General features: G+C 34.7%; 1 protein-coding gene across 2 annotated transcripts in view; it reads right to left on the bottom strand.

Annotated features, from left to right (window-relative positions):
• Positions 1-222: 222 nt before the first annotated feature.
• LOC136025849 (hepatocyte growth factor-regulated tyrosine kinase substrate-like) overlaps positions 223-24,585 on the bottom strand; it is an 89,859-nt gene continuing 65,496 nt past the window's right edge. The window contains exons 9-14 of one of the 2 annotated variants that reach the window (XM_065701872.1): positions 22,817-23,024; positions 20,158-20,330; positions 16,523-16,673; positions 11,575-11,760; positions 6,161-6,331; positions 223-480 (exon numbers count right to left, since the gene is read on the bottom strand). In XM_065701872.1, coding sequence (XP_065557944.1) covers positions 371-480; positions 6,161-6,331; positions 11,575-11,760; positions 16,523-16,673; positions 20,158-20,330; positions 22,817-23,024 — 999 coding nt within the window. In that variant the 3' untranslated portion in view covers positions 223-370. The remainder of the gene's footprint in view (positions 481-6,160; positions 6,332-11,574; positions 11,761-16,522; positions 16,674-20,157; positions 20,331-22,816; positions 23,025-24,585) is intronic. The other variant, XM_065701873.1, reaches the window with a different exon arrangement.

Raw genomic sequence — 24,585 nt, 5'->3', positions numbered from 1 at the left:
ATCTCATTATTGGATATTCGTTGATGGCGTCAGACATTTAGAATGCGACGGAGACAATCATGATCAAAGATATCTAAGTTTCTACTGTTTTGAGCTTTGACAACTCACGTTTCACATCCATATAGAAGACTGCTTAGACGTTTAACCGTATTTACTACTCTGTAAGAACTACTTTTTTCACAATGCGTATAGTCCGTATTCCCTAATAGCGTATAAAAACAGTTGGCAAGCATTATAATGTAATTCGCAAAATCGTTAAAACTCCACTATTCAGCTAATCCACAAAATTATCGACGATACTAAACCCCGTTAATTTAGAAAGCAGTGACAACTAGAAAATTTAAAAGAAATAATAACGATAAATCTGGATTTAATCAAAAGAAATCAATTCTCCAATGTCTGGAGTTGGTGCAGGAGCAGATGGTGCTGGTTGATTCACTTGCTGTACAGTAGACGGTGGTACTGAATATTGAGGATAGCCTAAAAGTGAAAAAAATAGTAATAAGATAAAATATATTTTAACGACAATAATACTGCCAAGCGCACAATAAAAGCACAAATAATATAGACGTATATTAGCGATCCCTACTCTTCCAAGTTGGTATCACGATTAAAACGCTTAATTGAAACACTCAATTTACTTAATAAAATGGAGCTTCCTTTTAGTAAACATAATTTCCTAATACTTCGCTATTCTACAGATAAAATGTGGCGACGTACTATTTAAGACATCTTTAAGTATCAACTCAGTTTTTCCGAATATACCTTCGTAAAGAGCCCCTGGCACTGGCTCCAACAATGCGTCAAATCATCCTCCTTATTTTTGCAAACCGAGCAAGTTTATATTCGCAGCTATATCTGCAACCTCTTTCTTTTGAAAACCTTTTAAATTTTGCGCTAATTAGAAGGCAATTAGTCCTGAGTTGCATCCACATATCAAGCTTGTAAATTCAGCTTAAGGTAAACTCCTCCCCATAGGGAACCTTAGCATCCTTAAAAAAATTTTAGTTATATTTAAACCACTTTTTTCATTTCTAGTGAAATCTCAATTGACTATCTTCCAGTTCAGCACTACGAACCTGTCTATTGATGAACTTGTATAACTAGTTACGTGAAGTGTGAAGTTAGCGAAGAAAAAGCATAAATAAATCTAATAATTAAATAAGTCATACCACTGAAACATGCTTCTCGCCAGAACTCGAGATAGCCAGAACCATAGCTTGAGCCCGTTTCCCAAAGGACATAGGATTGTAAGTCCAATGAGCCATCTACACGGCTAGAGTGACTTAAAACATATATTTTTGGTGAACTCTACGTTTACCACTGAGTGGTTTCTTCTCATATCGTACAAGTAAGAAGGAGAGTTCCTTATCCACTGCACTGTGGCAACTGGCGGCACTGGTCACTACCGCCAAATATTACCCCACCAGCTCCAATTTATTGAAATGGTTCAAAGTTGAAGCATCTTCTGCGATATCTAATCATTAAATGTGAATAAAATTAATCCAATAAACGAAGTATTTATGTAACTTAAATTAATGTATTAAATCTAATTATGAATTGTTAGATCTTTTGTAAGTTTCTAATACACATATGCCAAATCTGTAATTAATCATCAATGATTTTACTTAGCCACCACTGGGCATCTGCCTCGTGTTACTCCTCCGACTTCTACTATTCAAAGTCTAGAATTATAACGGTCTTGTAAGTATATTGAAACACAAGTGTTCAGTCTGTTTTATTTAGCAATGATTTTACTTAATCACTATTGGTCATCTGCCTAGTATTAATCCACTTGCTTCTGCTATTCTAAGTCTAGAATCATAACGGTCTTGTAAGCATATTGAAACACAAGTGTTCAATCTGTTTTATTTAGCAATGATTTTACTTAGTAACCATCGGACATCTGCCTAGTATTAACCCACTTGTTTCTACTATTTAAAGTCTAGAATTATAACAGTCTTGTAAGTACATTGACACACAAGTGCCCAATCTGTTTTATTTAGCAATGATTTTACTTAGTCACCATTGGATATCTGCCTAGTATTAATCCACTTGTTTCTACTAATCAAATGGTTTAAAAGCTAAAGGGTCTTCTGTAAGCTCCAAACTAATACCCAAGCGTTCAAACAGTATTCAGTTTACAACTGGTGATAGAGAATAATTTCGTAAGGCATTTCGTGACAAACTGTAAAAAGAAAGCTCTTAGTGATACAACTAGCTTCTTCTTCTTCTTCATTTGGTATACGACAAAGGAACGAATCAATTAGGGTTTTGTGGATATTGCTTCATATGCCCTTTGCCTCACTGCTTCATGAACCTGTATAATGCGATGGAGAAGGAAGGTTTTCCGGGACATTAGAATAAATCTGAAGATCCGTATTTGTCCTTTTGAGTTTCTTTCAGATAGGTCATGCACATTAAGCTGAAATATACTGAAACCAGGAGTGGTGGTGCTGTTGAGAAGACAAGTTAAGGATTAGAGGTTTTTATCTTTCCTTTTACAAATAAGAGGTTCTTCTCTGTTCATAAAAAGGATAAAAAAGATAAATTATCTTAATATTATCAATAGTTATGGGGTCATTCTTCTAAAATGTTTAGATTTCAAGGGAGGCAGTACAGCCCCAAAATGTGGCATATAGATAGCAATAACAATAACAATATAATAATACAATAACAATAATAATATAACAATAGATTCCCCAAGAAATTCCTTTATTTGTTTTTACTCCATTTGGAAGCGTCAAGAAGCTTCAATGCCATCTTGGAAAACTTTAAATTGCATTAGAAAGCTTCATAATTCTAAAGTATAATGATCAGATGATCATTATACTTGCTGATCAGAGATCAGCAAGCCACCAAACTCCAGTCACTTGCATACGCGCACGAAAGCGTAGGGCAATTCCCCAAGCAATTTCTTTATTTATATTTACCCTAATTTGTAGTGTTGAGAGGTCTTAAAACTACCTTAGAAAACTTCAATATTCTAACATATAAATTATCAAGATACATATATTTTTTAGAAATGACAATATGAACTATGCATTTCATTTAGGTTCAATGTCCTGTCAAAATGAGCAGGTTCTACCGTCCATATCACGCTGCCTACCGTGAAGGTATACGTCACCTACCGTCTACGGACGGTATGCCTACCGTCTATAGCACGCTGATGAAAACAAGCAGGTATTGTCTCTATTATTTACAATATCTTTGGCTATAATATAACTAGCACATGGGCCCATCATAATCATCATTTACAGTCATAGCACACAATTTCAGGTATGGTGTAGAAGAAAATCACTAAGCAGGTTCTTAAATATGAAGTGTTTAAAAATACAATAGGGAGAGGAGTAGAGTGTGAGAAGAGTCAAGAGATAAGATGGAATAAGATTGCAAAGATGAGTAGACAAAATGAAGTCATTTATCATCTAGAGTCGGTCTTTAGCACTGGATTGGTATAACAGTAATAACAATAATAAACGTATAGTTATGCGTCTTACTTTTATAATAAATGAGGAGGATTTAGATGTTAATCTGTCTGTAGTAAAATCTTGGAAGTGTGTTGCCAATTTAAAAGATGGAGCCGACAATCCAGTTCAGTTCAGTTCAGTTCAGTTTATTAACATCAAAATAAATGGACAACAATAACTAAAATCCTTCCTTACAATTTTTGCCAATTGTTTCTCTGTTTATGATAAATAAGTAAAAAAGAATAATAAGACGGGAAATATGGAATAAGATGGCAAAGATGAGTAGAAAAAATGATGCCATTTATAATCTAGAGTCAGTCTTTATCACTGGATTGGTATACAGTAATTTACTATGTAAATTGATAGTGTCGATAACATTACAGAAAAACCGTTTATTTGTGTATATTAATTCAACAAAAATATGAAATCAAATATTAAGCGTGGCTGGGTCAAATGATTAAGCACTAGTCACCTTATCTCAAGATCATGAATTTGAGCTAGAGATTAGCTTTTCTAATCTATTATTTTTGGGGTAAAAGTAAGCATTTGTGCAGAAAAAACGATGCATAAATAATTGAAAGGGAAGGACAGGGAGTATTTTCAAGGTTAGAGTTTTGGTAAATCTACTCTGATTTGTGTTATGGCTGGGGGATCAAGTCAAAACTTTCAGGAACATTTTTTCTGGAGGGAGGGGATAAGCCAACTTTGAAAATCCTTGCATAAGATAACACCGCTATGATTTTACTTTTTTTATGCCTGTCCTCAGGGGGGGGGGGTCGCTTCTTGATGGGGTGCAAAGTCAAGAAACACCGCGGAGATTAAAATGAGAATATCGGTTTAAAATGCTTTACTATCTTTTTTAAGCGTGATTGACCTATTGCAAAATATATTGAAATAAATTTTGCAATCCAAGCACGTAAGTGTTGAATGACGCCAGTTTTAAAAACTGAATTTCGGATTTGAGGATACTCAAAAACAAATAAGTATTTGAATAGTAATTATTATAATTCTTTTTTAATTCTATAATAGCAAATTTCTCGCAGCAGATCAGCAAATTAGCAAATTATCTATATATCGTAACATTTGCAAAATAGTCCTCCAAGATGCTACCTTTTTTTAATGATACATAAGCAGCGTCGCATGAATTATAAATAATCTTTGAATACTATCACATAAAGACATCTAGAACAGTATTTCTCACTTTAAAGCAGCGCTTATAAAGAGCAGCGCTTCAAGCAGCGCTTATTATAAAGACATCTAAAACAGTACTCTCACTTTAGAGCAGCGCTTATTATAAAGACATCTAGAACAGTATTTCTCAAGTAGCCCTTATAAAGAGCAGTGCTTATTATAAAGACATCTAGAACGATACTTCTCACTTTAAAACAGCGCTTATGAAGAGCAGCACTTAAAGCAGCGCTTATTATAAAGACATCTAGAACAGTACTTCTCACTTTAAAGCAGCGCTTATCAGAATCATTCCCCAGTTACAAGTCGATATCACCAAACCTTGATTCACAAAGTGTTCCACTGGTGTCCCATTGCATTTTCCTACATAATTATTTATTACAATAATTATAATGAATATAATAACAATAGTATCATAATCAGAAATTGTCCTTCCCCCAATATTAAAAACAAAATTACCAACAATACGTCAGGGACTCGCGGAAATATTTTGCATGTGATCACATCTAAATATTGACCTGCTTCCCCCTCCCCCATACCTAGCCTAAAAACAGTTCCAATGGTGTCCCTACTCATCTTCTCAAAATAATTTTTTGTTATAAATATTATCTTATAATGAGATCCAAAAATGCCTTGGTCTCGATGTTAAAAGCAATAGTACTAGCGACACCTTGCAGAACTATTTTGCAAATATTATTACACTGGGATATTTAGATTAAGTACTTTTTCATTTTAAAGCAGTGCTTCTCAAAATTAGTCTCCTCATAGATCTTGATCTCCTCCAAACCAACCTCGCAAACGACTCCCCTGGTATCTCCACTGATTCCTTTTTTCATCTAATATCTTATTATAAACGGTCATTAATAATAAGATTAAGTGCAAATCAGATCATTCAGAAAATTCTGTTCTTTACCTTTCTGGGCTTTATCCTATACTTATAAATAAGGATTTTAGTGATATTCGGGTAGCCTATTGAAATAATTTTTCTTGGTAAGATACTAAAGGGTCCATCTCTCAAGGTAAAACAACCCTACTAGCAATCCAATGACACTTACAGAATAATTTTGCGAATATTACCGCATAAAGATATTTTGAACAGCACTTCTCACTTTACAGTATCACTTCAAAAAATTTACACCCCTTAAATTCCCCCCCCCCTCATCTAGCCTCACAAACTGTTCCCCTGGTAAAAAACTCATCTGCAACGCAATATTTCATTATAAATATTCATAATAAAATACAAAATCGCCCGTATTTTAATGTTAAAAAAAACTACTATCGATCCAGTGAAGCTTATAGAACTATTTTGCGAGTGTTATCCCAAATTGTAGAGCACTACTATTAAAATCATTCACACTTTAGACCCCAAACTCTCCCCCTCCCTGAAATAGGTTACAAACAGCCCACTTTCCCCACTGCACTGCCCTATAAGCTGCTCTATTCCTGCCGCCATTTTGACACTCCACATTTCCACATCCAAGCAAATTGCAAATAATTCTCACCTTGATGTGGTTGATCACTACCAGGCATTGGGTAATTATAATTAGGCGGCTGTTGCCCTTGAACATGTTGTCCTTGAATATGTTGTCCATGTTGTGGCACATTATAATTTGGTGCTCCTGGTGGTGTTACCTGGTACTGAGGGTTATTAGCTGGCATAGGAGGCACTGACCCTGTAAAATAATACGATGTTTTTTTTTAATCAGTCAATCAATTTATCTATATCCACAAAAAATCACGAAAGAAAGAATAACCCATGGAAAATCAACACCATAATAAAAAAATACTCAGTATTTGTTTGCGGTAATTAGGCAATTTAAAATAGTTATGTAATAAGTAAGGTCGGATCCATTAATTTTAACAATAAAAATTTATGTTCTTCCTTTTCTGTTCTGCAAGCTCAAATACACTTAACAATGGGTATCTCAACCTATAAAAACAGTTACTATGTCTTAAAAACGTATTACTCTTTAGTTTTTATTTACTTATTTTTTTATCAGATATATACAAGAAAGATAAAATTATAATGAACTAGACACACTGGTTCCATCTGCATTATGAAAAAAGCCAAGATTTATGAATGACTTAAGATTTTAATTTCACACTTGTACTACAGGAGCGGGAAATTAAGACAAAAAAAATTATTGGAAAACTTGTATTAATACTAACCTGTTCCCAAGTATTGTATATTAATACTACTGCTCTTAAGACTCATCATGGCATCAAACCGCCTGAGGCCAACACAGCTACACACGCTTCCCCTCCATCCCAATCAACTCGAAGCCTCCCTCTTTACATCCTCCCAGGAAGTTCCTCTTTCCCTTAAATCTTTCCTACAAATTCCTCCCACCCTAATCGAGGACGACCTACTTTTCGTTTAGTCCTACACGGTTGGCCAAAAAGGGCAATCAGTAATCCTTCACCCGCAGAACATGCCCTAGCCATCTCAGCCTTTCTATCATTATACTCCTATAAAGCGGTATTGAACCACCGCTTTTTGTACAGCCTACTGTTCGAAATACGGTTAGTCAAACACGTACCCAAAACAATCCGTAACAAATATATCTAGAAAACATCTAGCGAATCTTCCTCCGTTTTTGAGAGCACCCATGCTTCAGAATCATATTTAACCACTATCATCACTGTAGCTTCCAATATTCTAACATTGGTTCACAGACTTATCTTCTGACTCTTATTCTCCCAAACTTTTTTCGACTGTGAAAAAACACCTCAGACCTTGGCTATTCTACTTTTAACATCTTCACTGCATCCACCGTTTTTACTAATGATACTACCAAGGTAAGTGAAGCAATCCACTTAATCAATCTTTTCGTTACCCAACACCTTTTCATGCTCGCTTCTTCCTAGCCTTAGTCACTTTGTTTCTTAAAATTTATTTTCAAACCTATTCTAGCACCCTGAACTCGCAAAACCCCTAAAAGCTCACCATCAGCAAAAGCTAAGTTCAGGAAAGTTTTACTTCCACAGTTGATTCCGTGTTCTCCCATGGCTTTTCCTGTGCTCCTTAAGACAAATTTCATCAAAATTATCCATACAATCCATTTCAAAATTATCCATATATATATATATATACATATATATATATATATATATATATATATATATATATATATATATATATATATATACAAATTGTTCACTCCTTTTTAATAGCGATACTCAGATTCATACTTAAACTTGAGAGTTACACAGCTTACACAGTTGCAAAGCTTTAAACTAGAGTAGTGTATGACAAACTGAAAAGAGCGAAGTTTGACGTTCACCGTTTTGTTCTTCCCCCTTACCAAGACAATTTTGTTTTTACGAATTTTATTTTGATTTGTAATGACAATTGTCAATAATACTTATTAGACTAAAAAACAAAAAACATAGGTTATCCCCCGAGCTAATTTTCTGAATTTCCCGAAATCACGTAAAAAAAATTAATACTAACAAAAATAAACGGTTGGTATTTCATGTTTGTTGTGTTTAAAAACGTTCGTTGTTTTCGACTAATGTATTTCTCACCCATATTTTTTCTAGTTACATAGATCAATCAGACAAATGATTGGCTCTGCAATCCGTTAATATAGCCGCTGGATGACTGAATACGGCTTCTCAGAAGTTTCAGCAGACGATTCCTTGAGTAACCGCTGTGTGTTTTCAGTGAAAAACTGTACTCTAAATACCTTAAAATATTTCCAATGAAGACTGTGGTTGCCGATGAATACAAAAAAAAACTGAATTATCCCCGATATTACAGCCCTGATACGTGAACGCCCCCTTTACTCGACTGGCAAGTGAGGTCAAGGAACCACCAAAAGAAACATAGCAGTTTACATGACCACAAATGGAAAAAGCAAGTTTGGCCGGAAAAAAGTTGACCCCCTTCTCAACACTGAACCTACAAAGTGGCACCACTCAGTCAAAGTGATGACTGGAAACGTTAATATAACCAGCATAAAGATATTTGACGTTAATAGCCACATATTAGGGCCCAGTGACGTTAATGCATTGCTCGCCGCTATTTGTACTGTTTCCCATCCGTTGCCTCCCAAAAGAAAACCTCAGTTCTTAAAGATTGGCCAGTGAAGGCACACTAACACTCAGTGAACTTGAGGTGTACAATGAAATCCAGTCAAAGTATATTTGTTATCAATACACACATGATGCACCAATGTTCTAAATGTACGGTGACTTCAAGGACGTACATCTTCTACCAAAACAACTAAAAAGAATACAATGAACCATATATTTCTGTTTAATGAATGTTTACTTACGTGGGTACAAGATTCAATCGGTTAAAACCATGATATCCAGTCACGGATGCAGCTAGGGGGGGAGAGGGTGTTGTAAGTTCTAGAGAGGGAGTTCCAAGGTGTCACCGCTTCGTGTCAACACCTTGTAAAATTTATCTATTTACCTTTTAAATTTAGCTTGTGTGTCCACATTTGTCGGCAAACTGGACGATTTTATCGATACATTCTTTAAATCCCTCCTCCAAACTTAAAAATCTAGCTGCACCCCTGTATCCAGTGTTCCTAGCATGGATTCGTTAGTAAGAGACAATATCATATGAATGGAAAGTAAAGTTATCACATTAATATGTGAATGATTCCGCTATTGAAATTTGGGTTTTGAATAATCAATTTCAATAAATATTCTTATCGAATCAGATTTTCGCTTCTTTCAATCAGATTGTCACGTATTTGTGTTTATGTAGCTAAACCGGCTTCTTTGATTAATTTTTTTCTTATTTGTCATTTCCACAAATATGTACCATTTTCTTTGTGTGCTCACAGAATCTGCTGATCAAAAAAGGTAAAGAACATCAAACAATTCGTTTGTAATATACCAGGGAGAAAAATGTAAGTATGAGTATAGGCAGATAGTGGGGGGGGGGGTTTAAACTTTACGTAAGGTTTCTTTCCTGAGGGGGAAAAAAATCGGCAAATTATATATCGCATCGGTACGATACCGATATATCGATATCGAACTCCAAAAATCCGTACCGGTCAGACCATAGTCTATGTACCTTGTCACAACGCTCGATTAGATCCTAAAGTGGCTTGAAAAGTAAGACTGTTTGTATTGTGGCCAACCTAACCTGAAAAAAAATGAGTGCAAAACGCCCAACGCAGGCAACTGCGATTTTTTTGTCCCAAAGACAGAAAAGTATTCGCTTTGCACCAAGAGATTACGACTCAAGAGGTGAGTGAGATAACATGCGATACCCCACAAGGGACGAAACTTGTCGGAGTAACATTTCGCGGCATTGTCTATTACTTACTGATAGAACATTACGACAAAGATAAATTTGTAGACAATTGTCACTCTTACTTTCCAATCATCTCCAAGGAAACGTCCACACGAAGCAATTTCCAGAAAAGATTTATGATATACTACGTAGTATACTACGTGTATACTACGTTTACCGTGGTCTAAATGGACTATCAAATCTGTCAAGTCAAAAATACTTAGACTCTGAGTTTCTTTCTTGTTGTGATGAAAATGCATGGCGTCATTTTCTTGCATGACTGCACCTTTACTACTCATGTTAATAGTGTGACCCATAAAGCTAACGCTTCTCTGTGAACTCTTTCAAAAATGCGTCACTTCGGGTGCAGCGCTCATAGTCTTCTTTGGGCATACCCGTGCAATATACACCCCTCATTGAATACATCAGTCTTATCTGAGACTCGTCAGCATTAAGAACTGTCAATTTTAATGCAGGAAGAAGTCAGTCCCAAAACAGGCAACCACGGTCACTCTAAGTAATAGGCATTTTCATTGAAAAATCTGAAAAAACTAATTTTCGCCGATATTAAAAAACATGTTTGGAATAAATTAATAAATAAACAAATAACCATGATACAACCTTCGAACTCCAAAGTCTGCTATTCTGGTTGGATGACCATATTCTGAGTACGGTAAAATCCCTCTGTCTAACCCTACTATCGTAAATTCTTACCCTCCAGAAGGCCAGATAAACAGCTACTAGACATCTTCAGTGCTCTTGTTTTGTGAAAAAAGTTTTTGAAATTAATTTCTGTTCGTTTTCTATTGACTTAGTCTTTTTTATAGAAAAATAAATATTTTATAAGAAAACTCACCCCAAAAGCAACTTCCCCTTGAAAATCTATAACCTTTAAATATAATAGTAAAATCAAAACCAAAGGAAAGAACTAATAAACCTAAACCATTTGTTTCAAATTTTTAAAAGCCGTTGAAAAATGATGCCAAAAAGTGATTCAATCTTAAAACCTGCCAGTTTCTCCAAGAGTGGGTAAGATTTTAAAACGGTACTTTTGGCCCTCAAATTACTTTTGAAATGCTACGAAGTTTAAAAATTATGTATATCTATTGTCTTCCTTTCTGTTAAGCTTGCTTAAACCGTATGGTACCATTACTGCTGCAAATGCATCTTACCTGGTAAGCCCTTGACTGTCAGTCAAATTTTTGTAGCAAATCGTGTCGGATGTAAATTTACCAGTGTCTACTTTCTATAAGGTACTGCATTTGAGCAGCGTTATTATTTCTAATTACCGTATTCTACAATTTCATTAAAGATGCATATACTTCATTTGAATCACCACGTTTGGAAATCCAGCCTCCAACTTCAGTAATTACAAATTCTCGTGTGTTATTAACTCCTCTCAAGACACATTTCCAGAGACTAAACTCACTTCACAATAAAGCACTTCAACTTCTAAGCCCAGCACCAAGCAGACTATCGATTAACAAACATCGATTAACATAGATTAAGGGGTATGGTAAAAGTTTGGACATGTTGGATGTTTTTGTGTATTTGGTCATTGATCTTTTCTTCTGCAGATTATAGTAATAAGCTTTCTCGCCAAAATATGGCAAACTTCCAAAAAAATGATTAACCTAATATTTAATCAGCGAAACTCACCTTGCTGAGAGTGAGGCATTGGAACATACTGATTTGGAGGTTGTTGCTGATTGGCTGGTCCTAGAGAGGGCGCTCCGTACATTAGAGGAGGTGCAAATGGCTGTTGAGGTTGACCTCCATAATTACCAGCGTGTTGCGGCACAGCTCCTGGGTAGCCTTGTGGAGGTTGCACGTATCCCGGCACTCCTCGAAATTGAAAATGGTTAATCCAAGATAAAGAATAAACAAAATAAAACTAATAGTTTGGCACGAAATGTTGAAAAAAATCACTGAATGTTAAGGAATTAAGAAGTTGAATGAATGAAGGAGCTGGGAAAAAAACAAAGAAGGAAAAAAGACGGTTATGGAGCTGTCTATTTATCACCATGTGAAGGTAATGAATTAACTGAAACAAGAATGTTACAAAAATAAAACTATCTGAAGACCAAAAAGCTATCCATTTATCTCCAAGTGGAGCGAATAAGCAAGCTGAAATGCATAAGTTGAACAAACAAAAGTACTAGAATATTTGGGAGCTATCTATTCATCTCAATATGAGTGAGTACAAATTAAGACGAGGAAAATGGAACAGGGAAACTATTTGAAAGCCAAAGAGCGATATATACATCTCCATATGGAATGGATGAAAGAAGAGAATAGTAGTTTATTATCAAGCAAACTCACAACATAAAAACTACCGAATTTGTTGCCTTCAGTCAGCTACCCTACATAAAAAAACATAAAAACATAAGCGAAGTATTAAAACATTGCCTACAGCGATGAGCCAAACTAGCCTGTCAAATAAAATGACTACAATGAATAAAATGAATAAAAATGAGGGTATGGGTAAAAAAAAATAGGTACATTATAAAAAACATACTGCGATAATCCAACTGGCCTGTCAAATAAAAAGAAAAGAATAAGCTAACAAATCAACGTGACGCATTACAAATTTATTTATTTATGATTTGTACAAACACTGGCACAAAGCTCTTTCAAAACTTTCAGTTCTTGCATTAATAGGATTTAAAACAGGTTTTTTTGTGGTTTTGATCGGGCTAAACGGGGCTTTGGAGGGCAATAAGGAGCTGGGAGTATACATTGAAAGTGTAGGTTACGACACAGATTATTTCCGACTTAAAACAAATTTGCCACCCATTCCCTTTAACATTTTAAATATATTTTAGAATAGAATAGAATGAATGATTTCCATTTCTATTTCCATTCCATATAAAGTGAATTAATAAGCTGAAATGATAAAGATGAAAAAAGGAGACTATCTCAAAGTCGAGGAACGACATGTTTATCTCCATATGAAGTGAATGAATAAACTGAAATGATAAAGATGAAAAAAGGAAACTATTTCAATTTCGAGGAACGATCTTTTTATCTCCATATGAAATGAATGAATAAGCTGAAATTATAAAGATGAAAAAAGAAACTATTCAAGGTCGAGGAACGACCTGTTTATCTCCATATGAAGTGAATGAATAAACTGAAATGACAAAGATGAAACAAGGAAATTATTTCAGGGTCGAGGAACACTCAGTTTATCTCCATATGAAGTTAATAAGCATATTGGAAAAGGGAGAATATTTGAAGACCGAGGAGCTATCAATATATCTCCATATGAAGTGCATTAATATCTTCACATGGAGTGAATGCAGTAGCTGAAATGATGAACTTTAAAAAAGAAAATCATTTGAAAAATAGCAGAGCTATCTATTTATCTCCCATAATGACTGAATGAACACATTGAAATAACAAACACGAAAATGGGTATTAATTTATCTCCATATAGAGAGAACGAATATCTCCATAGGCAATGAATGAACAAGCATTTGAAGATCTGATGACTATTTCTTTAGCTCCATATATTCTGAATAAACGTATTGAAAAAGATAGCTCCCCAGCGGAGGAGCTATGGTAAGGTAAAAAAGGTTAAGAATACGGCATTAGACTTTACAGTCCCTACCGGCGGTGCTGATCTCCGTTTCTTGGCCCTTCAGCCAGGAAGTGCAATGGGGGGTTGGGGGCCAACCATCCTGTGCTTTCGCACACCCTTCCTGTTTACCTTCCCCAGATTTCTCCAGGTACCCATTTAGAGCTGGGTCGACTCTGGCTAAGCTTACAGAGTCACGCCACTGACCCCCGTCCCAAACTGAAGAACTGGGTACAGCTATGAAGAGCTATGGAGTCAATTAATATCTCCATATGAAGAGAATAAAGAAGCCGAGAGGATGTTGAAAAAAAGAAAACTATTTGAAGACTGAGGAGCTATTTGTATATCTGAATAAATTGAATAAATTGCGTAATTGCAATGTAGATTGAGTAAATTGGAATTACGTTACATATCGTAGAAAGTTAGCTCACCCATATTTAAATGAAGTCTTGTTTCCCTGAACTCAACCCAAGGCATAGAATAAGTTTAAACTAGTATTGATTAGAAGCTCAAAATATACTTCTCACTTCGTTTAGAGCAATTTGGGCAAGCTGAACTAATTTGTACCAGAGAAAAAGAACCGGCCGAGCCACGATTGCAACTAGTTTCCGTCACTAGCAGCCAATGAAAACGCTTCTTTTTCAATATGCTGCTTGCGTGCATCTTTTGGTGCATGGCAAAGTTAATAATTACACCGTCACATAGGGCTTTACTCAGTTCCCATTCAAACGACCATATTTTGATTTATTTCCAAGTACTTGGTCAAATATTATAATTATTTTCCTTTTAATGTGTGAATGGGGAGGAGAGAGGGTCGTTGAATTTGGGCCTCAGCTCTAAAATTAAAAATAGTTTTTACTCTGGTCGGAGTTGAATTTCAACTGGATGCAGCCTCTAGTCTAGGTTTCAATTGTTGAGTCAGAAATAATTTGAAAAACATTGACAGGTTTCGGTTTTAGGAAGGAAATTGACAGGTTTTTGGTTTCAGAAAGAAACCAAAGCATTTCAGGTTCAAAATTTCTGCTAAAAATAGATTTTTAAAAGAATTTTGCGACGTTGGTAATTATTATACTTGCATGCAGGGTTGAATATTGAACCAATCGATTTTTTATTCGAAAATTTTGGGTGGAGTATGCTATCTAATACAAAAACACTCACCAGTTAATGCAAACCTTTATAGTATGGGGAAAATAAAACACTAATCCCGAGAACCTCAGAAGATTATTCATTTTAGTGCCCCTATGATGTTCCAGTGACCGGGTACTGCCGGGGAAAAAGAGAAAGAAAAAGAAAACATGCTCGGGTACTGGACAGGGAAGTATTTAAGATGGAAAATTCTCAGCACTAGTATGAGGATTTTCAATTGTTGAGATTTCGGATTGAACTTTTATGGTTTCAAGACTTTACACTCCAGAATTGACCGCAAAAATTGAACATTGGTGCCATTAGGCATTTTATAAGGGTGTTTTTATGGGGAACATATACAACGACATAAAAAGAAATATTGGCTTTCAAGCAGCATTAAACAGCTCCCCCTTCCCCCAATGTTATTGCGCCCTATTAGTACTGGAATAATATAAGAAAAAAAGGGGACTTATCAGTGTTTTTAATTCTTTTTAAGTTGCACGAGGGTTCAGACGAATGGGGGGTCATTTACACGAGGTTTCTGTTGCAACGTAACCTATAGAAAGTGTTCTATTCAGACAATATTTTCATTAATATGTGTTCAAACAATATTTCCATTAATACAATAAAAGCCTAATCACCTAATGACCAAGTTAATGACCTTTTAAGCTTCCTTCAGGTGTAAACACCTGAATTTCAATACCACGAGAGGGGCATCAGGATTTTAGAAGTATCTTGGTGGGGCATGGCCCAAAATCAGTTGAGAACCACTGCTGTAAGCAATCACTGATCTGAATGAGTAAGTCGCAATAATTGACAAAAGAAAATAATACAGGATTATTAGAATTTGAGCTAGAATTAACAAAAAAAAATTAGTTAGTGTTTAATTTAGAATTTGGAAGTACAACTTTGTAACCTAAGATCCATATTTGTGAAATGGTTGTGGTTTGCTTGTAAAATAAAACAAGAATTTTTTTAATAAAAAATATGTTAAAATTTAGAATTGTCATTTTAAAATCACATATTTGTGAAGAGGTTGTGACTTTTATGATTTTTTTTTTCTTGGAATCTCAAAAGAGAGAAAGATTTTGGAAAAACTTTTATATATGGAGCCCCGGCACTCAGCACGCTTCTATAGATGGATTCTCATTGTCGCTTGTCTTCCAACTGCAGACTATTTCAGACAATTTGCTATCTTTTCATACTACTTTTTCAAAGATGTTTGATAATAAAAGCAAGTCCGATTTCTAACAACGATTTCTACTAATCTTCAAACTTTTTGTTTTCTTTGTTACAGTTTTTAAATTGTTGTAATCCCTTAATCCAAATCCTTGTAAGCAATTTAATATAAATTTCTCCATACAAGAAAATCTTCAATTTTCCACACTGATGTATATAAAAATGACGCCACTCACACAATTTTCCCCCTATTAAGGCTCTTAACGAATTTTCTCAAACTTCTGACCTATCTAGATCGTTTTTTTAGGCAAAAATTTCCCACAGTGCCAATTTTACCGAAAAAACATGGAGCCGTTTTCGAGAAAAAAAAAAAATACATACATACGTAAATACACAATTATTGCTCGTTTATTAAGATAGTGGTATATATATATATATATATATATATATATATATATATATTTATATATATATTATATAAATATATATATATATATATATATTATATAAAATATATATATATATATATATATATATATATATATATATTATATATATATATATATATATATATATATATATATATATATATATATATATATATATATATTATATATATATATATATATATATATATATATATATATATATATATATATATATATATATATATATATATATATATATATATATATATATAGAACTAAAAACATAAAAAAATACCAGGTGGCTGTATATAAGGAGGTCCTTGGGGAGGATAGCCGGTGGTAGAGCGAAGATACATTTGCTTCTGTTGTTCCATTCTAAGCTGCATTTCTCGCTCTTGCTCTTGAATTCTTTGCATTGCCAGCTGTCTCTGATACTCAAGATACTCCTGAAAATAACGGCTGTTTTATTGATCATGAACCATTGGTAAAGATTATAAACTAAAGAGTACCCAAAAAGTAGCAAAAAAAATGTTTTGCTAGAAAAACATTAAAAAAAAAACACACACAAAAAACAAGAGCCAATAGCTTACATGGCACTTGTGATGAGGTCGGAACCTAAAATTAGACTCAGTACTACTGATAATTTGTACAGGTCCCTGACACGCCAACCAATTTTCATCGTCCTAGCACGTCCAGAAGCACCGAACTCGCCAAAGCACTAGAAATCCTTCATGTAAAAATTGAGGTCCACCGGGATTCGACCCCAGGACTGCTCGCGCAGAAAAAGCGAGAATCATACCCTTGGATCAACGACCCATTCCTAAGAACAACAATCATTTGTTTTATCGCAAACAAAAATTCTTCTCGACTATCTCGTTCGCTCACTCCCCACAAGATGGTCGAATCAGGGAAGCGACTATTTCTAATTTTATCTGGTCCGGTCCCTGGTACGCCTGTCAACTTTCACCGTCCTAGCTTATCTGGAATTACCCGAACTAGAAAAACCGTGACCGACAGACCGACAGAAATTGCAATCGCTATATGGCACTTAGCCGACGGGCAAGTGCAATAAAAATTTGAGAAAACTAGCTCAACAAAAATCTATCCCGAACTCACCTTCCAACTGAAAATAAATTGTAGAACAAATTAACGGTGACCCTCTTAGGCACGTATGCGAAATTTTATTTCAAAGGAGAAGGAAACTTAGGAGGATGGTATACAACCTCAAATAGAATTGACACAAAATAAGTGGATTACAAAGTAAATACAAGAAACTATGGAGAATATAGAAATAAAAACCAAGATTCCGCAGGAGGCACGAGTCTAAAGGCATAATCCCACAAGGCGCAATAAATAAAAGCTTCAATATAGTTACTCAACAAAAATTACAGATGATTAAAAAGTAAAATTTTACTTTTAAATCAGCCAAAAAGGATCGCATAAAAACGATCCACGATGAAACTAATAAATTGATCTATTGATTAGTGTTATTTTAGTGAATGCCATTTGTTAATTTAATTACTCAGTTGTATGGAAGTTTTTAATTTATTAGCTTTTAAATCAAAGAGGCGAAACCCAATACCAGTAAAACGAAATAATAAAATTTATATCCTATAACATAATAAATAAATATTCTACCTTGAAGCAGAATTTATCTACAGAGCGGATAACCATCTATGGTGCTAGTATTAGGACAAATGTGTTTCTAGTGGAACATTATGGTTGATAAAGGGGTTGACTGATAAAGCAGAGACTTAGAGCTACTGCAAAAAATGATAGCAAATGATGCAAATGATAGTGGACAAGTAGGGTTCTGAAACGTGGGCGCTTCAGAAGACGAGGAAGGGTTTGAAGATGTTTCCAGAGGAATTTTTTACAGATTGTTTGGCGTTCTCGTTTGCTTGAAAAAGTGTGATTCTATCTCGCTTTCTTATGTTACAGTGAGAAAAAGTTTGAGATGGCTAGGGCACATTCTGTAGATGAACGATAACCGATTGCCAAAGATTGGCTTGTTTGGACATCTATCAACAGACAGACGAAAATCAGGTCCTCCACAAATGGGGAGGGAAGAGGTTGTAAGAGAAAATTTTAAGGAAATTGTAACTTGCTTAGGAGGGTTTAAAGAGGGAAGTGGAGTGGAAGAGGAGCATGCTCAGCTGTATTGGCCTCAGACAATTTCGTATTGCAACAAGTTGTTAGTAACAGCATTATGAGAATGAAGTAACTGAGGAGGGAAGGAGCAGATGTACAATCTCAAGAAGGGACGGAGGTGTAAATTCAGGAAAAAACACAGGAACGAAGGAGCAAAAGAACACAGCAACAAAGACAGGGATAAACACAGAAATGGTGGAATACATGACCAAACACAAGGAAAACACACAGCAACGAACACGTTATGACACCATATCAAATTCGTAATGAATCAATTTTTTAGTGATTGTCATTCATTTCCTAATGCTTGTCCTTTTCGACTATCCATCTAGGTCTAATCAAAAAGCAGGTCTCTTCGAATGAGGTGGAAAGAGGTTATAAGAAGGAATTTAAAGGAAATTGGAACTTCTTGGGATGGTGTAAAGAGGGCTCTTTTGAATAAATTGGGATAGAAGAAGAGCGTGCGTAGCTGTGTTGGCCTTGTGCTGGACTGAGCTGGTAGTAGTAGTACCAGAAGTACTAATTAAGGGAGGCCTAACTGCCTTAGACATGGACTGTCATAGACATTAGACAATAGATTTATGGAGACCAATGGTTATCAAAATTTAGCCGTGCTCATATCCATGACTCTAGTCTACAGGGGGTAGGCCTGAAATCAAGGCAGGACGGGAAAATGGAATAAAGTTTGGTGACATCTATTTTTTATTACATTTCTGAGGCGGAAATAGTTTATGACAGTCGTAATAATTAGAATAAGATACAATTATTTATAATAGAACCAAGTCGCAGCTTCTCAGCATTTACTGTATTTAAGAAGACAATTAAACTGGGAAAATACTGAGTTTTCATTTAAATGCATCGCATTTTTGCCATGTAACAGTTCTCTGGGAGGCAGAGGGCTTCAGCTTCTTAATGGAAACCACTTATAATGCAAAAAAAATTAAAAACTTAAACTTCTTTAAATGCTGAAAGTAAGCATTCCGATATTTGAACCTTAAAATGCACTTGTCTGAAGATCACAAGATCCTTTGTAAAAGCATTGTACCACCTTTTTGCGTATTTCCTGTACCAGTATACATTAGTGAATCTGCTCTAGTTTAAGAGTACACAGAACTAACTTGAAGTACCAAGGACATTGAAAATGAAACCTGATTATTTGATTTGGTAATTTGAAATATATGCAACCATGTATATCTTTAAAAATCGGCAAAAATTCGGAATTCAGTTTTTAATGAGAAAGAGACCTATATGTTATTATAAAATAAAATTAGTTATATTTTTTCATAAAATAAAAATTTTTAAATAATATAAATTATAAAAAATAATATAAAATATTTTATAATATATTTTTTTAATATTTTATTATAAAATAAAATAAAATTAAAAAAAAAGTCGGTGAAGGATCACCTAAAAATAAGCTAAAAACATGTGGCACAAAACAGTTAAAGGCTTGGCTTTCCTTGAAGGAGCAGCAATACTTGGGAGTAGACAAATAGTTTATAATTCAGTTTTTATGGACAATAGCTTATTAGTTTAAACAATTAGACTTGCTTTCACAAGACAACATGGCGACACTAACAAATTGTGACACTGCCCTAAAATATTCATAATTTCGAACTAATCAAAAGAAAAGTTTTAGAAAATCAGAGTTTTTACCTATCATTTTTACCCAAATTTACTTTTTATTTATATATTTCCCTTTCATTTTATTTATGGTTAAAAACGGAATCTGATCCAAGAAATTATTTCCCTCACTCTAATAACAAGTGGCGAACTAACCTGTTTTTTCTTTCTCATTATGTCAAGTTTAAAAGCCATTTGCATTTGCCGTTGTCTATCAGCTTCTTCAGCAGCCCGGCGCAGTTTCTCACGATGCTCCTCCCGAAGTGCATCCAAAGCAGCTCGTGCATCACGTGCCTGTGTCAGTTTATCCTGCAGTGTCTCGTAGTACCCTGGAATCAGAATAAAATATTAAAAATCAAATATTATTGCAGGTAAAATCTTCAAAAGAGACAGTGAAAGTTGAGTTTTATTTACTAAGTAAAACTTTCGGACGATACTTTTTTGTATTTAATTAAACAAGGAGTGCCACTTGGGGAGGGGAAAGAGGCAATTGTTTCTAAACACTTGGGGAGGGGGAGGGGGCAATTGCTGCCAAACCTCTCCCCTTAGACTTTGAAAAATACCTTTTTTTTTGTATTTCAGTAATAAAATCACGAAACATATTCTTCTCTCAGGATTTCAAAGACCCCATTATTAACTTTACTTTAAAAAGTCGAACACAATTCTTGCCCACCTCCGTCCCAACAATTTGTACAAAAATAGATAGGAGTTATGCACACCGGTGAGCCTCCACCACCGCACGGGCGCGGAAGCAGGACTGCCAAATATAAACTTTTTGTTGTTACCGCTTGAAGAGAAATAATCTATTACAGACTAAGGGCAGGCCCATGCTACTTTTGGTTTTTTAGCATTCAGGTTCGGTATCCATTATAAAATAATTTCCCAAAAGAAGTTATTAGACAGCTTAAAAAAAAGTTAGACTTGTATTTCTCACAAATTTCCAAGGAGAGGCCCCCCGAAAACCCACTTTTTCCGTGATGGATATCCCTCATCCCCAGAGCCCTGAATGTGTACTCCCTATTGCGCCTCAGTCGAAAAGCTCAAATTACGCCCATACCTCCCCTTATATTTTGGCAAATTGGTGTCAATGAATCAAACTCCTACACCTTCGTGTAGGAGTTTAATCTTGATCTTACTATGTTAGATTCCGTATTCGCAACAACAACAACACAAAATAAATAACATAAGTGAAAATTTTCTCTCTCGTTCCCCCCACCCTAAACAACCATAAATTTACAGGTCAATGAAAATAAATAAGAAGATAAATAAGAAAAAGATAAACAAGGAATTTTTTCCAATTAATTCTAAATGATAAAAATATCATTTCTTAGACAAATAAGAAAAAGAAAACGACCCCTCAGTTCTATGGCCTCTAATAACAAATAGAATGGCACAATTTTCACCATAAACTTTTTTAACAGTTGAAGGCACAATTTCTTGACAAATAATTCAGCACCCACTTGTTACAAATTGCGCCCTTATCCGAAATGCGATCGCACATTTTTATCGTGTTACAGTAAATCATTTTCAGCTACAGTGTCGAGCTGTTACGCTATGTCCAGGATATGGGTATACATAGGGTATGGACATAGGGTATGTTACCCTATGTCCAGGATATGGTTACATCGAGGGTATGGCTACTTACCCGAAATAACTCTGAAAGGCTTCACTAGTCTCTCCTTTAGTCAAGTATATTTGAATGCAGATTGCGTAGCAGTGCAGTCAGTCTGCATTGAACTATAATTGGCTGTTTGACTCCCTCTGCCTGACAAACCCCGTTGAAAACATTATATGATTAACAATACTACAAAAATAGTTCGGAACCCACTAGGTATACCCACAGCATCCAGATACAGTCTGATTTTGTCAAAATCATATACGGGATTTTGTCAATTCCAACGATGCGATTATTTACCTAAAATGACTCCTAAAGCTTCACTAACCTCTCCCTTGGTCAAGGTCCTTTCATATTTGACAAGCTCAGACTACATACATGTCAAGTTCAGGAATAAAGTCTGCACTGAAACATCAATAACTATGTACTTTGGTCTCCTTGAATACGATTTCACTTGATTGGTAAACATGTCAAATTGATTTCTCAAATCATATCTAACCAAAAATTTACCAAATACTTTATTTTTACTTAAAATTATTGAAACATATATTTAATATCATTTTTTTATTTGTCATATATTTACAAATTTTACTTAATTACTTTAGATTTTTCAATTTTACTAGAATTTTTAAATTTTAATTTCAATTTTCCAATTATTCACCCAAAATTTACCCAAACATTTAACTTTATTTAAGATTATTAAGTTGCTTAATTGAAATTAAAAATCTTTTTTATTTACTTCTCATATATTCACTTTATTTATTTAGAATTATTCAAGTTTACTAAAATTTTACTTCAAACATTTACCCAAAACTACTCTTAAAGGCTGCACTAACCTCCCTTCGATCAAGATCCTGTGTACGTTTGAGAAGCTTTGAGTACATACCTGTAAGATCCAGGAACAAAGTCTGCACTGAAGTATCATTGGCTAAGCACCTCCTATGCTTGAAATCAATTTTATTCGATTCATAGACATCTTAATTTGATTCTCAAATTATCTACCCAACATTTTACCTAATTGCTTAATTTTATTTGAGATTATTAAATTGTTCATTTGAAATTAGTAAAATTTTATTAATTCATTTGTTATACATTTATTAACTTTTTAATTTGCTTTAAATTATTATTTTATTGAATTTTATCCAATTAAAGTATTTCTTCAACGATTTACTCAAAATAATTCTGAAACGCTGCACTAACCTCTTCTTTGATCGAGGTCCTGTGTATGTTTGAGAAGCTCAGAGTGCATAGCTGTTATGTTCAGGAATAAAGTCTGCACTGAAGTATCATTGGCTATGTACCTTCCTCTGCTTGAATTCGATTTCATTCGATTAACAAACATTTCAATTTGATTTCTCAAGTTAAGGGCGAAATCATCGACTGAGTCCATCTCACCATTTTGGAACTTCTGCAAGTAAACAATGGGATTTACAACTTAAAAGTAACCTTATTTTAAAAGTAACCTGGTTGGCATTCCAATCACTTTCGATTTAAAGAAGGGGTAGGACCCTCAATTTTGGACCACCCTTCCCAAAAAAAAACGTTATATCTCAACAATAGACAACCTGCATAGCTTACAGTCCTTGCCCTGGAGGCTGGAAGGGGCTTTGTCAAGCCCAGGGATATTTGAACTTTGGATCTATTCATATATTTTCGAAAAATCATAGAGATTTTTCCTAAGGGACATTTTCCACTAACCAATTTCAGAGATACCCCCACCCTCATGTGCAGGAATCTCTCAGGAAGTCTTCCCCCTGTATTCCCGGTAATTGGGAGTTACCAGGTATATGAAAACGCATTTGCCTGGTGTTTAAATTTATTGTTTAATAAATCCATCTTTTTTTGAAAAATCATAGTGATTTTTCCTAAGAGACATTTTCCACTAACTAATTTCAGAGATAACCCCCCACCCTCATGTGCAGGAATACCTAAGCTAGTGTTGCCACTAGCCCTTTAAAGAAGAGGAAAAGGAAAAATAGTTTGCAAGAAGAGTAAAGATGTGCAAAATTGAATAATTTTTTACCATTTATCTCAGTTTTTGTTTTTGTTTTTTTTTTGGGGGGGGGGGGTGCCAGCCTTCACAAAAATAGCATGTTTACCTTTACCCTTTACACCATTAAGGATTGATTTTTAATAATACAAGTAAGGTAAAATACTGATTAAACTCCACTTTACAAGGACCCGATAAGTCAAGGAACTTTTTGAATATATTTCAATTGCGTCAATTAAAATTCACTAAAAGTGTAGAACTTTAACTGCATAACTTGAAAACTTTAACCGGCATAGCAGCTATTCGACTTAACTTTACAGTCCCTACCGGTGGAGCTGATATTCGTTTCTTGGCCCATCAGCCAGGAAGTACAACCCTGTGGGTCTAGTCATCCTGTGCTTTTACACACCTTCCCCGCCTTCGTACAGATTTGGGGTTGGACCATGAATTTTTGGTTGCTTCTTATAATCCGATTTTATAAATTGAGACTAAAGTAAAGTCCGGACAAAGTCAAGACGGCGCATTCTTGCTACATAAGGACATAAAATACAAATAAAAAAATATTTTTAAACATCAGTTTTAAAAATTATACAATTTCAATTAAATTTAAATATGAGTTAAATTAAAGAAAAATAATTTTGTTTTTCATCCAGAGGTGATTGGTTCACAAAAATATTTGAATGCAGGACCCATTCGACACATTTGCTTTCGGTCACTCAAATAAGGTTCGAACCCTGTGATATTGTTTCCAGAAATACCGATTTTCTTCCCAGATCAAATCATAACATCTTATGGTCAAGCGTGTCCGATGTCTTTTTCAAATTCAAGAATAAAGTGGTTAAAGCCCGCTTCAAATGCCCTATTTACCTATTCAAGAAGTTAAACAGCAAAATTTACCGTTGACGGTTTTTATTTTAAAGTAAGCATTCAAACGAATCTTTTTATTTTAAGTGTAAAAAGTAAGTCTAGAACTAATCAC

Source organism: Artemia franciscana, chromosome 4 (assembly GCF_032884065.1).
Source record: "Artemia franciscana chromosome 4, ASM3288406v1, whole genome shotgun sequence".
NCBI lineage: Eukaryota > Metazoa > Arthropoda > Branchiopoda > Anostraca > Artemiidae > Artemia > Artemia franciscana.
The sequence above is the reverse complement of the archived record's forward strand: the minus strand, read 5'-3'. Positions and strand labels throughout refer to the sequence as shown.